Raw genomic sequence first — 14177 nt, 5'->3', positions numbered from 1 at the left:
CTTTTCAGTTTTGCCGAGCTGTCAGAGCGCAGAATGTAGTCTGCTTAAACAGGAGAAAGCATGAACTTGCAGCACTACAAACTGTACCAGTAACTGTGACTGATTTATTAGTCAATTGATACAAGCACATTTTGACTGATACTTTTTTGGGTTCAATTAACAAACATTATAGGTATTTTCCAAAACCTAGTGAGCTAGACTGTGGTCTACTGCCTACAAAGGAAAATGGCTTCTATGACAGCATCCTAACTGAAATGGAAACAGAGACCGTATAAGAGGGAGAAAACAGACCACTCATAGATAAACGTAAAGGAGAAATTGCAATGCTCATGATGGCCAAGAAGTTCTAAATTGCCAAAGAGAGCATTCTAGTAGCATTCCCATTCATTTCAGTGGCATCTACTGGGTTAGCGCAGGTTTCCCCTGAAAATGTAAGATCAAGAGGTTGACATCTTTGCTCATGGGCGCTCAGTTTTGTGATCAGGTGTAATCATGTAACAATTACTCATCAATGGCAACAGATAGGGAAATATATAAGTACATTTTACACTTTTAAGAGCCCTTCAAAAACACAATCTGTGCCCGGGAAAAGATAATAATTTAATTAACAATTCATTATATTTATATAGCGCTTTTCTAGGCACTCAAAGCGCTTTACATAGTATAGGGGGAATCTCCTCAACCACCACCAGTGTGCAGCATCCACCTGGATGATGCGACGGCAGCCATAGTGCGCCAGAACGCCCACCACACACCAGCTATTGGCAGAGAGGAGATGGTAGATTGATGTAGCCAATTCAGGGATGGAGATTAATACAAGGCCATGATAGATGGGGGCCAATGGGGGGAATTTGGCCAGGACACCAGGGTTACACCCCTACTCTTTACGAGAAGCATCCTGGGATTTTTAATGACCACAGAGAGTCAGGACCTCGGTTTAACGTCTCATCCGAAGGACGCTGCCTTTTTACAGTATAGTGTCTCCATCACTATACTGGGGCATTAGGACCCACACAGACCATAGGGTGGGCACCCCCTGCTGGCCTCCCTAATACCACTTCCAGCAGCAACCTTGGTTTTTCCCCAGGAGCTCTCCCATCCAGGTACTGGCCAGGCTCAACCCTGCTTAGCTTTAGTGGGCAACCAGGCAAGAGCTGCAGGGTGATATGGCTGCCGGTTCAAAAAAATGTACTATAATGTAAAGAAATAACTGCATTTGAAATCTTTCTTGGATGACGTCAGTGGAGAAACATGCTTGTTTCCATCACCTCATTTGATCTTCCCTGTCAGTCTGCTGTTGTTTTATTTTGATTGCCTACATATTAAGTTAAATTTGTCCACTTCCAGCTCATTTCCAGCACAGTCCTGCCAACTGGCTCAGTGCAGCCAGTGTTTACTGAAGCATTTGGTCTAATTTGTCTCCCCTGTCATTATCCAACCCACTTCCTCTGCCATCCGCACCCCACACTGCTGGATATCACTGACTTCCAGTGGAGGCAGGTGCCCTGCATTAGCCCTTATCATGTCAATGTATCTCCACCCATTCAAACAGCTCCATTTTCTTAATCTAATTCAAGATGCTGTAATTTGCATTCCTCTGGCCTGGCACAAAACGGCAGCCATTCAAGACCTCAAACAAGCTAGCAGAGATGCTTAAGTGCCTATTGATAGAGTAATAATTCCTCTGATTGGCAGTTACTTGAGAATTACAACATTAGAGTTACAAATATGTTCCCGGCTGAGTGCTGCTTTCTTGTATTGCCAGTAATATTGATGCAATTTTGTCTGGGATGAGATGATTTTGTGTAAGCTAGTATCATAGATTAAGTTGTATAAATGTTTGAAACTGTTTTGTTCACTTAAACTAATGTTATCAGTTGTAATTGCTGTAAAATGAGGCTTCTCTCTTTTCAACTGACTGTGATAAGCATTTACCACTATTCAGATTCACGGTCTCTGCAGTTTTTAATCATGTTTCTGCATGATTGAACAATTTCTGTAAAGAAAAATGTCAGATAAAAATCACTTTATGAATAGCACTTTATGATCACATTGTGCAAATCTCCAATTTGTTATTATCGGATGTTCTGTAAAACTATCTCTAACTGGTAAAGGTGGGCAAGGAGGAAGCGGAAACCGGCTGAACAGTCAACGTAAAGTTTAATCAGAAACTTAACTTAAAACAAACATAAACATCAGACACGCATGCAACACGGCCACGTGCGTCTCTCGAACTGGCACCTCCGGCTCCCCTTTATCTCATTCTCCCGCTGACCATCTGATTCAGCTCCGGACGTGCACCATCGAGGCACGGCCACGCCTTCCTACTCATCACAATATCTGAGCAAGCAGCAGTAACCGAAGGGGGCAGCGCTTAGGGAAGGGTTGATTGGTGTACATCAGTACAGTATGAAAAGCGTGACAAATATATTACATTGTATACAGGAAATTAATAAAGAAATACAAAATAAACAAGGTACATATGATGGTGTATAATCCATTTCTTCCTTGGATTTTATTTTATTTTTCTTACGCATTAGCCATATGTAGTCGTAGTTGCTTATGAACTGATGCATGTTTGTGTGTGTGTGTGCAGGAGTTAGAAGAGCGTTTGCGGCAGCAGCATCACATGGAGCTGCAGTCAATGCGTGAGGCTCACAGGCAGAACATTGAGACTCTCAAACAGCAGTCAGAGCAAGAGCTGCAGACTCTCCGCTTCGAACTGGAGGATGAGGGCAAAGCCATGCTGGGTATACAAATACATTTACACACAAACTTACACAGACACTCACAACAGGCCCACTGTAATCTAATATAAAACATTATTTACAAAAAAAATGGGAAGTCAAACTGGATTTTGGGTGGTTATTGAATAAGACCCAGACTTTTACGCTTATGGCTTGCGTTGAGTTGTTTTGAAGATTTTTTGTCTAGTGTGGAGCGCAAAAGTCTGGTTCTAGAAGTAAAAAAGTTCATTTTTACAGATAACTCATAAACCGTTAAAGACAGACCTACTGAAATTTTTAATGTGTTTAATAGTGGAATTCCTTGTAACCACACTTTTTAATTTAATTTAATTGATCAATTGTCGCACATTATACATACATTTCTGCATATACATGGTGAAATTATTTATTTTTCACATATCCCAGCTAAGCTAAGCTAAGCTGGGGTCAGAGTGCGGGGTCAGCCATGATACGGCGCCCCTGGAGCAGATAGGTTCAAGGGCCTTGCTCAAGGGCCCAACATTGGTGTCATGGTGGTGTTGGGGCTTGAACCCCTGACCTTCTGAACCTTAACCGCTGAGCCACCACTGCCCTGATATTGAGGGGGAAAATGTTGAGAATTGCAGCAGGCACATAATGCTGGAATAGCTCTGCACTCCCGTGATGCAGTGTGAATGACACAATCAAGTTAGTCTCCCTACACACTCAAATTACTTTTATATATGCATATATTTGAAATTCTTAAATCAGAACATTTGTATTTTTCCACACGTAAATCATTGTGTTGGATTTACTTTTACAAGCTTTTTAAACTTATTCCACATGGAATTTTAAGCAATGTTACTTTAATAACCTTAGTTGGCAATGCCCAAATTAGGGATGGGCGGATCAATCCTAAAAGTATCGATACTTCCGTTACTGATGTTGTATCAAAAATATCGATCCTCACACAAAAATATAGATTCTAAATTATTTTTTAATTTTTTTAACTAGTGACATTATTATTTTATTACCACGAACAATAATCAGAAGCTTCAAATACTTTTGCAGGATGGGATCTGTTTCTTCTTCCACTATTCTTCACATTCATAAATGCTGAAAAACACAAACAGACAAGCGCTTGTTCTGTCAAAAGACTCGTTCAAACAAGAGGAATCAGTGCCTTGTAGAGGTAATGATAGAACATCAGAGAAACAGCTTCTGGTCCTGCAGTCTAGACCATATATACGTCTATGACGTAGAGGTTCCACTCACCTCTATCAGAGCATTGTTGTTGGATCTACGGCGCGTTACCAGCGGCTTTCTCCCTCTCTGCACGCTGTGCAGTCCACGCCCCTGGGCACTTCAACAGCGCTCTGTAAAAGAGTGTATACCTCTAAAAGAGAAGTATCTTTCCCCTTTAAAAGAGAGTATTTTCATTCACAAAAGAGTAATATACAGCAGGCATTGAACATCCTTTTCAGGATGCGTCTTTTTAAAGATTTCTTTCCGCCTCTGGATGTGGCTGTTTTCTCTCCGCTTCTGATGGTCATATGCGCTGCCTCGCGTGTCTGGGCTGCGATCACACGGAGGCAGCATTTATGAATGGTTTATACTTTCATTGCGAGAACATAGCCATAGCAACGTTGCGATCGCAGCTTTCTCCCTTCCGAGGGAAAGCCACTTCAGCCGCCCCCCCGCGCCTTCTTCCTACGGGATTAAGGCTGGCGCAGCCGGCGATGAAGTCGATTTGGGGAGAGCAACGGGCTTGGTTTCGCCGGGTAAATCCCCACAAACCACCCGCCCCCCCAGAACGCTCATTTGCTTCCGTCTGACTTTCAACCCTTGGACAGACCTCTGCGGACTACAGTAGGTGTCGTGGTCACCACAGTCGCCTGTCAACTGGGTTGGGGCACCGTGTGCAATGGGCACGCAGCCGCTGGCTCCTGGACAGGGCCCCTGCAGCGTTGGCACATCAACTGCCTATAGTTGCTGGTGGTTGATGGCAGAAAGGGAACGCTGTCTCCAAACTGAGGCTGCCTGCTGGCTCGTCGACTCCATTTCCTTGGCCTTCCAGACACAGGCCGTGCCCGCCTGTGGCATCCTCGTGGGCACTGGCCAACGGCACCACCCTAAGCAGACATCCGCAGAGCAGTGGGCTGGGCAACACCCAATACCTTTGCGAGAATCTACAATCTCAGGGTTGAGTCGGTCACGTCCCTTGTTTTGTCAGATCCAAGCCGGTAGAACTCGGTAATACGGAACAGCCGACCGGGTGTTCCGCTTGCACTTAGCTCTCTCTCCCAGGTTTGCCGCTAAGCCACATGTTACCTCCCCCCAGTCTGGGCAGGATGTGTTCTCCACAGGGACTTTTCCCCCTGAAATAGGAATGGAAAGGATCACCTTCCCCTATGCATTTCATAGTGTTAAGATAGCCCCAGCTGCTTTATGCTCTATGATGAGATACATAGAGAGAGAAAAGGCCGCGGCTGGCCGGCTTGCTCCCATGACTGTCATCTCGCCTGTTCCCCCCTTAGGGGTGCTGGGAACCTAAGGTATATAAATGATACCTTTTTCTGGGGGCGTTGGGGAGTGTTATGTGCGGCCGATACAGTTGCTTCTAGCATGCAGTAGCTTGCTTACACTTGTGTCTGCAGTTCACGTAACACAGTCTAGTGCATGGCGTTTTTAAATGGGACCCCTTGTGCCACTACATTCAACATAACGTCGAGTGAGTGACAGAAGGGGAATGTCATGGTTACTGTTGAAACCTCTGTTCCCTGATGGAGGAAACGAGACGTTGTGTCCCCCTTGCCACAACACTAGGCCTACCACTTTTAACGGCCGTACCTTCTTCTCGGCTCCTCAGTGCAAAAACCTGACTGGCAGACGCACGCCCACTTCCCTTTATACCTGTATGTCCAGGGACGGGACATGCAAATTCTGTCTGCAAATTTCTCATTGGCCTTTTCTCAAGTTCAGAGGTACACGAGGCTCTCAAGAAAGACCCATTGTGTCACTACAGTCAACACAATGTCTCGTTCCCTCCATCAGGTAACCATGAAGTTTTCCACTGTACTCCCATAAATGTTGTATTCTTTCTGATGTGTTGACATGATATTGGCCTCATCCTATGATGTTTGTTATCCCGCTCTGTTCTTTGCACACGCACTCTTAAAACACCCGTCAGAACGCCAATTAGTCCGTGTGTCCACCAAAGCAGTTTTTCTTGAGGACAGCGTATTTTTTCAATTGTTTGCAATGGGAGCATCGCATATTTAAAAAGCCAGCAGCATGATGAGGCACTGAGCATCTATTCCACGCTGAGCGCTACACACTTGCTGTTTTTTTTCTACTCGCCAAGAGTTTAAAAATTTGCAGCGTTGGGTAAAACACAGCACTCGTCACTGTCACCAGCCATCCAATCACAGTGGAGAAGGGGCGGGACAAATACCACACCGACCAACCATCACATCCTACTTGTACAACAACTGAACAAGGAGGAGAATTTTGCTGGTCTCTGAGTATTCACGTCTGAATACTAAAAAATAATGCTCTTCCATGTGCCGACATTTTTACATTCAGTTCTTGTTGATAACACAGACTACCTGCGGTATTAAGTACTTGCAACACATTAAGGATTTTCTGTATCACAGCAACCAAAGCGTCTAAGCTGAAAAAACGCTGCGCCTCCAAAGTGCTCTCAAGTGCTCCCAGCTGGCCTTTTTCAGAATAGCGCCTGGCATTTTGTGGTCACATGGCCTTACTGTGTGCATTTACATGGCCATATTATGCTGCATTCTCTGAGAGAAACCGCTATCTCTTAATCCCTTAAATGGCATAAGAAAATCAGCGTTCTTGTTAACATGACATTTCAGAACGGCGCTTTCTGCTAAAACCCTGGAATAAACAATTTAATTAAGTATATGTAAATGTGGTCACTGTATGAATATGCCCTTCACTAAAAGTCTTGTAGAAGGGCTTTTCATTAAAAAAGTTGTTTTAACTTTCACTTTGAGTGACATTTTGAGTGGTGCCCCCTTAACACAGTGCCCTTCAAGGGTGCAAAAATGCCATTTGGATAATGCCCTTACTCTCCCCTATGGAGTGTCATGCAAAGCATTTCTGTGACAGTCTTAACTGGCAAATCCGGAAATGTAATGCGATCTATCGTGACAGTTAACAAAGCTCAAATTCAAATGATAATTTTAATTTTAATCAAACTTAATTATTAGCTTGAAATCTCACATAAATACATTGTGAATGGAAGAAACTGGAAAGCAACATAATGATGGAGCACTGATAGGAAATTGCAGGTGGAGTAAAGCATGTCACTTCCATTTCCTCATGACGTTTCAGCTTTGGGGTAGTTGAATGAATGGGTTGATGAATGCTTTTTAAATCAACTTCAGACAGCAGTTTATCTCCCTGAAATATCCTATCTTTTTTTCTCATTAACACTTAGCAAATTTCTCTCTCTCTCTCTCTCTTTCAGCATCCTTGCGTTCAGAGCTGAACCATCTCCATGCATCAGCCATCGAACACATGTGTCAGACCCATCAACAGGAAACAGCAGCTGCCAAACAGGAAATGGAGAGCGCTCTGGAGCAGAGCAGAGTACAGGTTAGCCTCAGCCTTAGGCGGCACATGCTCAGTTTTTTCACTGACCATCTGATGCATGTTACTCATGAAATTGGAAAGCGCTTTCTTGATCTGGAAAGTTCTGATCTAATTGGCTTTATGCAATTTCCAGAAGTAACAGCACACCGTTTTTTTTTTAACGCTCCTATGGTTTTCAGTCATTTTTAACTGAAAAAAATTGTCCTAGTTTAATAAAAATGTTTCCTTTATCTGAGCAGTACAAGACTTGGTGACTTTTCCTCCATTTGTCATCTGATCATACAAAAATATGTTTTGCTTGATTCGATAAATCTAAGTGGTCGTGAAAAAAAAAAGCATCACTCTTGGTATTCGCGATCATAATTGACCAACCATTGAATAGGAAAGACCAAAAAGAGAGCTTTTTTACCTGTCAAACACAATCAATAAATCAGCCACAATACAGAAAAAAAAAACAGACAGAAACTACATGGTGAGACTCTAAAACATCCTCAGTGCAAAACACACACACCAACTCACACACTTACACACACACACACACACACAAAAATGAACTGGTGAGACTCTAACACAGAGCTTTTTTTACATTTGTCAAAAAAAAAAATAAATAAATCTGCCAGTTTTCCAGCTGATGACACACTCGCACGTTTGCGGAAAAAAATACTATAGAAAGTTTGAAATTTCAAAATGTTTACAAATATTCAGACTTTTGCTGTTCATTTTTGTTTCTTAATGTTAATTTTCTTGACATTATTATGCATTTACTTCAGTTGTTACATTTGTAGAAAAATGCTTATTTCCGCGTCTTCTCTTTGTAACACCATGGTCAGGATTGATTGCAAGCATAATTATATTAACTGCAAAAACTGCCACTTCTAAGCAAATTTAAAATGTTAAACTTTGACAAATAAGAGCTTGATAATGTCTAAATATATATCCAAATTCATATCTTGGGATAAAATATCAAATTAGGTTACAGCAAGACATCAAACTGCACATTAGTTGGCTACAGCCATCTCCTGCCTATTACTGGCATGACATCGTTTTCAAATTATTACAGTACATTTTGTTAACCAGATGGCAGCAATCTGCCTCCGATTTATGTCATATTCTCAATTTTTCTTCATGTTTCAACTTACAGAAGTTTAGGTTAGGTAGAATTTTCATTTAAAAAAAATGTGCTTAATTGTTTATGCAATTTAATGGTAAAATTTTGAAATTTACATGTAAATAAGATCAAAATATCATAAAACCCCAAAAGAAATGCATAATATTACTGTTCTTACTTCACGGAAGAAATAACTGTATCATTATCATCATCATCAGAAAAGGGTTACAAATCTAACCCTTTCCGTCAAAAATGGCCACGAATACCAAAGGGAGGTGCCATTTTTTTTCAATGCCAAAGGAAGGTTAAACACTTTTCTTTGAAATAAAGTTGTTTACAAGGTACCAGGTTGATACAACAAGCACATTTTGTTAAGTTTTCCAGGTTATTGGCATCAAATCTTGTTACTCTTTTACCTAGATATCCATAAGCAGTGCTGTATACTGCTTTGTTGATACACATTACACTATATGTTATTTTGCTGGTGTTTCCTATACAACCATTTACTGAAACTGCCACAGCAACATTTTATCGCTCCAATGTACCTGCTCCTAAACAGCATGTAAAGAAAAATAATCAAATAATCATTGGCCAAACTAAGCTGCAATGTGGACCAGGCCCTTTGCCGTTTAGTAAAAACTCTGTCTACAAGACTAAGACCACTTTAAAGAGCATGCTGCTGTAGCTTCTGCCCTGGCGGTTCTGCCAATGTATTCCCATCATTCTCCAAATGTCCCCCACAACCCTATTGTCTCGTAATGCAGACAATGACTAACAGTAAGATCTGCTAGTGGAAGCTTTTCCAAGAAAGGACAAATCAATAGTGCTCTTCTATAAGTTGGCTGCTTCGAAAGAAAAAGGCTTTAATAAATCCTCTTGTCATCTGTCTCAAGTATAAGGCAGTTAAACAAAAGAAAAGCTGTCTGCATTGTTGGCTGAACAACTGAGGGGTTGTACAATTGTAAACTTGAGTCTTAAACACAAGCCCCAGGGGGAAAATATGTCTATGAAACACACACAAGCAGCAAAGCACTTGTGCACTGCATGAACAGCCTATAAAAGTAAATTGCAAAGATAACAAAGAAGAGCACTTTATTTTTTTGTGAATTCACACAAAAATCTGTTAAGCTAGATACCCATGATGCTTTGGTGTCCAGGACAGTAGGTCAGCATGTGTCTTATGCGATACTGAATCTTGGCCGCTTCTCTCCATGAATTTTTTATTTTCATTTTATGGTCTTTTTTTGTGTCTCTAATGTTTCAGATAATGGAGATGGGGCGTTGTCGAAATTCACATTTCACATTCCGATTTCAGAAAAGGAATTCCCTGTTGTGCCTGGTGCATACCCAATTTTATCAGCCAATTGGTTTTTACCAGTCATTTTTTACACACACTTTTGCGCCCCTGTGTAAGAGTGGTAAAGTTCTACTGAAAATCCAAGCAAACAGCCACGAAGCCTGCATTTACAGCCTTTTTTTTTTGTATTTGTTCTTTAAGATTTAAGCATTTCTTGTAAAAGGTCCATCTGAGATAGAAGTGAGAAAAGTAGTGGAGTTAGCAACACAGACTGAGTTAGAAACCACATGGCCCTGACTAGCCTTCATTTTAATAACACCATATCAATCATCCTTATCAATTCTCTTGCTCTTGGGGCTGTCCTCTGTAAGGAGAGATCATGATATTCACTGGCACATATTTGTCTCATGAGAACTTGCCTAATGTCGCTCATACAAGAGCAGAGGTCAAAGGGCAAATTCAGTGTGATCTTTGCTAAAAAAAAAGGGTCTGTGAATTTAAAGCAAACAGCATCAGTAATGAGTCTTGTCTTGAATTGAACAAACCCTGTACGGCTGCCATTGAGATAAAAGTTTTGCTAAACATTTGCTAAGTGTTTTCAGCCACAGTGTGTTATAAATAACCCAGGAACCGAGAGCATATGCGGAACAAATAGATGTGTGTTTTTTGGGTCAGACAATTCATATTTGTGCTTTGTAAAAAATTTCCTGTAATTGTTGTTCTTGCTGAGCAAAATGCATTTAATTTTGGTAGATCCTTTGACCATCTGACCAGACAAATACACACATTACTTCATAATTAATATTGTTTGTTATTAATCAATTCAATGAATACAATACGAATACTAAATGTATTGTATAAATGATTAACTATGATTGAGTATTATTTATTAAAATGCATTATTAATAATAAATAATATTGAATAATAAATACATATTATTTGTACATTTTGATTATTAATTTTGTTAAATTAATAAAAATTAAAATAAGTACATTTATTAAATAAAAAAAATAGTATTATAGTATTTAATATAATATATATTCAAATACATCAGTGATATTAAATAGTAAATACATATTATTTGATTATTTATACATTTTGATTATTAATCAATTGAAATAATAAAATATAAAATGGTACATGTATTATATAAATGATTAAATATGCTTCAATATTATATATTCAAATACATTATTTATTCTAAATATAATAAAATAAATTACATATTTTTCTATTAATATATTGATTATTAATCAATTAAATTAATAAAATATACATTTATCATATAAATTACAAATGATCTTAAAATATGATATTAATCAATAAATTAATCAATCAATCGATCGGTTATTAATCAAAGTAATTAAATGCATTAGTATTATATATGTATATATATATAATTGATAATAGATAAAGTTATCTATAGGTTTTATTTTATTTTTTAAACAAGGCAAAAAAATAATAATTCATGACCTCTGTGGAGTTATATTTGCAGTGTATGTTGCTATGAATGTGAAATCTCTGTACTGTTCTAGGATGCGGTCTTTAACTTGCAAATTATTCAGCACTGCATATTTCCGCAACTTCAGTTTTATTTAGAAAATTGATTGACATGCCGATTTATTCCAGTTGAATAGCTGTCCATTCATTCAGTTCTGATTCAACAAATCTCTAACTTTTTCCCACACATATTTTCAGGTGTGCGCTCTCTATGGATTTTTGACCCATCTACGTAGCTTTGAGGGAAAATTGCTTGTGAGATTATAATATTTTTCATCTGCAACCACAAGCTCATGATCTGTAAGCCCCTTGCTGTCTGGTTCTCTTGGGGATATGGTTGACTTTGTAGTGTTCAGTTCTCTGTATTGCCCTCACGTACTCTCAAAAACAGCCCTGACATCATACTCCGGGGAAGAAAAAAAATAAAGCTTTTAGGGGATGTAACCTTCCCACAAGTCTCTTTCCGATCATTCTGGTTACAACAACACAGGCGAATGTGTCATGAAATAGCCGCGAGAAACATGACTTTATCTTCTCTAATTCAAGTCTTTGGCTATGTTTGGAAAAAGATACTAACATAGTACTCTATTTCTACAGTATACAGGATGTGTATTATGCAAATGTATGCAAATGTTCTGCATGTATATTAGTGGAATATCAAATGACCTACTACATTTGCCAAAATGTGCAGTATACAATGAGCACACTTTACAGAGGTACTGTACTGTAACCCAATATGCAATGTGTTTGTCTTGACCTTCCATTTCCAGTGTAATGAATAAACTGGAAATAATTACATCAATGATTTTTAACATCTCTGTTTCAACCTATTATTTGATAAGACTTACAAAATTTAAGACATTTTACACAAAATTGTAAAATAATTCATTTTTTTCCAAAATGATAATTGGGCACCACTCATTTGCAACATGATGAGGTTGTGTGTCAACAATGTAGCATACTATTATTTGAAACACTTATTGTTGCAAAATGCCTACAGTTTCACTTTTTTTAATAGTAGGAAATTTACAGTATCTCCTGCTCAGTATTCAGGAAGAAGTACAGTAGGTTAGCATTCCAATCTGAACATAGCCATTGTAACATAACTACACTGACACTTACACTGCCCTGCATGTGGTGTGTGCTACCAACTATTTATTTATTTATTTAAACTAGTATGTCTAAAAGTATGTAGTATGCTATGATACATTTTCAGGCAATAGTGTGCAACATTGTTGTCACATGACCTCATTATATTGCATGCATTGTCAGATCTATATGATATGACTAGATGCCACTGGTTGAATTAAACATTATCTGGTCATGACAACAATGTAGCATACTACTGTCTGAAACGCTTATCTTTTCACATTGCATGCTGCTACACATTGCTGTGACTGCCATATTACTCTTACTGTTCCTTCAATAGCTGTTCTGAATATGGCACAAATGGTTTGTAGCATGCCATTGAGTGTGGTAATATGCCATTCCGAACTCATAGTGCCATACTACATTAAAAAAGTATATAATTCAGTATGCTTTTATTCCATTCCGAACAGTACCCAAGGCATTGTCTGGTTCTTCCTGGCCTAAATCATACACCTCTAACCTTACAGAATGTTTTACAGTATGTGTAATAAGATTCACCAAACATGTTCAGTGGACAAACAGGTGTTGAAAATGTGTTTGAAGTCAGCAACAAACACTTCTGTGGAAAATCTCTGTGGGGTTTCCAAGAATCACTTTGTTTATACATCACAGCAGAAATCTCTCTTTCTTCTTTTCTCTTCACCAAACACTCTTTCTTCATTCTTGTCTGGTCATGAGCTATAATGCCAAAAAAATTTGGGCGGCTGTGGCTCAGTTGGTAGAGCGGGTCGGCCACTAATCGCAGGGTTGGTGGTTCGAATCCTGACCCACACAACTCCACATGCCGAAGTGTCCTTGGGCAAGACACTGAACCCCAAGTTGCTCCCAATGGCAGGCTAGTGCCTTGCGTGGCACACCTGAATCAGCTCTTTAAAATATCGAAATTATGCCTAGCTACAACATGCATCTTGATATTTGCCCAATTATTAAGCCGTCCGATCTATTGTTGATCATTTGATGAATTATGAATTAGCTGTCATGATCAATTGAAAATGTATGTAAATATCTCTCAGTGTGTGGTTATAGTGCAAATAAAATAATGTAATTAATTTAATTCAAAGCAGCACTATTTTAACACATTTACCACCTGGTTAAATTGGATTGTGTGTACTTAGGGAGTACGATACAGGTTTTTGCATTGAAATATTATTTGCAAAAGTGGCGCAGCTGTTTAGTGAATTCCTCCCTGAATCTTACAGGCTGGTTCCTAGCTTTATTTTGCCCTTGAGCACCAAGGTCATACCATATGCCCTATGAATACATATGAGACCTTTGCTCTCACACTCAAATCAATACAAAATTATGGACTGTAAGGATTATCCACACAGGTTAATGATAGAACAGTACAGACCCAGTCATTGAATTCACATTTGCTATTGTAGTTCAGCAAGTGGTCCAGCCTTGTCACGTATCTCTGGGGCCTGGTTCCTCTAAGCGAACGCCTGCTTTCACATGATCCACAGTATTTATTAAACCCTGCACAGAGCTGTTCACCATGAATCTCCTGGGCGATGGATAACCGTTAACGCACTCTTACACGAAAGACCAGTTTTTCTGACACTGCTGATTTGCAGTCAGTAATAAACATGATTTTCCACCTCTGGTGAACTGCCAGTAGGAAGACAGAGCGAAAGAGGGATGAAAAGTGACGAGTGAGCCAAAGTGAGTCACATCGCCGAACTCAGTGATACACATTGCGCATCACCTCTGTCTATTGGAGCATGGGCACAACAGCGATGCCAATTGTGGTCCAGTTAACGTGTATAAATGCTGGATGAAGCTGAGGTACATTGCATT

At 39.5% G+C, this 14177-nt stretch overlaps 1 protein-coding gene across 3 annotated transcripts in view; it reads left to right on the top strand.

Moving 5' to 3' along the window:
• LOC127623685 (protein FAM184A-like) overlaps window positions 1-14177 on the top strand; it is a 160035-nt gene that overhangs the window by 115574 nt on the left and 30284 nt on the right. For all 3 annotated transcript variants that reach the window (XM_052098133.1, XM_052098132.1, XM_052098131.1), the window contains exons 12-13: window positions 2597-2750; window positions 7201-7328. In XM_052098133.1, the coding sequence (XP_051954093.1) occupies window positions 2597-2750; window positions 7201-7328 (282 nt within the window). The remainder of the gene's footprint in view (window positions 1-2596; window positions 2751-7200; window positions 7329-14177) is intronic.

The sequence above is a fragment of the Xyrauchen texanus genome, chromosome 30, assembly GCF_025860055.1.
Source record: "Xyrauchen texanus isolate HMW12.3.18 chromosome 30, RBS_HiC_50CHRs, whole genome shotgun sequence".
In the NCBI taxonomy this organism is placed as follows: Eukaryota; Metazoa; Chordata; class Actinopteri; order Cypriniformes; family Catostomidae; genus Xyrauchen; species Xyrauchen texanus.
The sequence above is the reverse complement of the archived record's forward strand: the minus strand, read 5'-3'. Positions and strand labels throughout refer to the sequence as shown.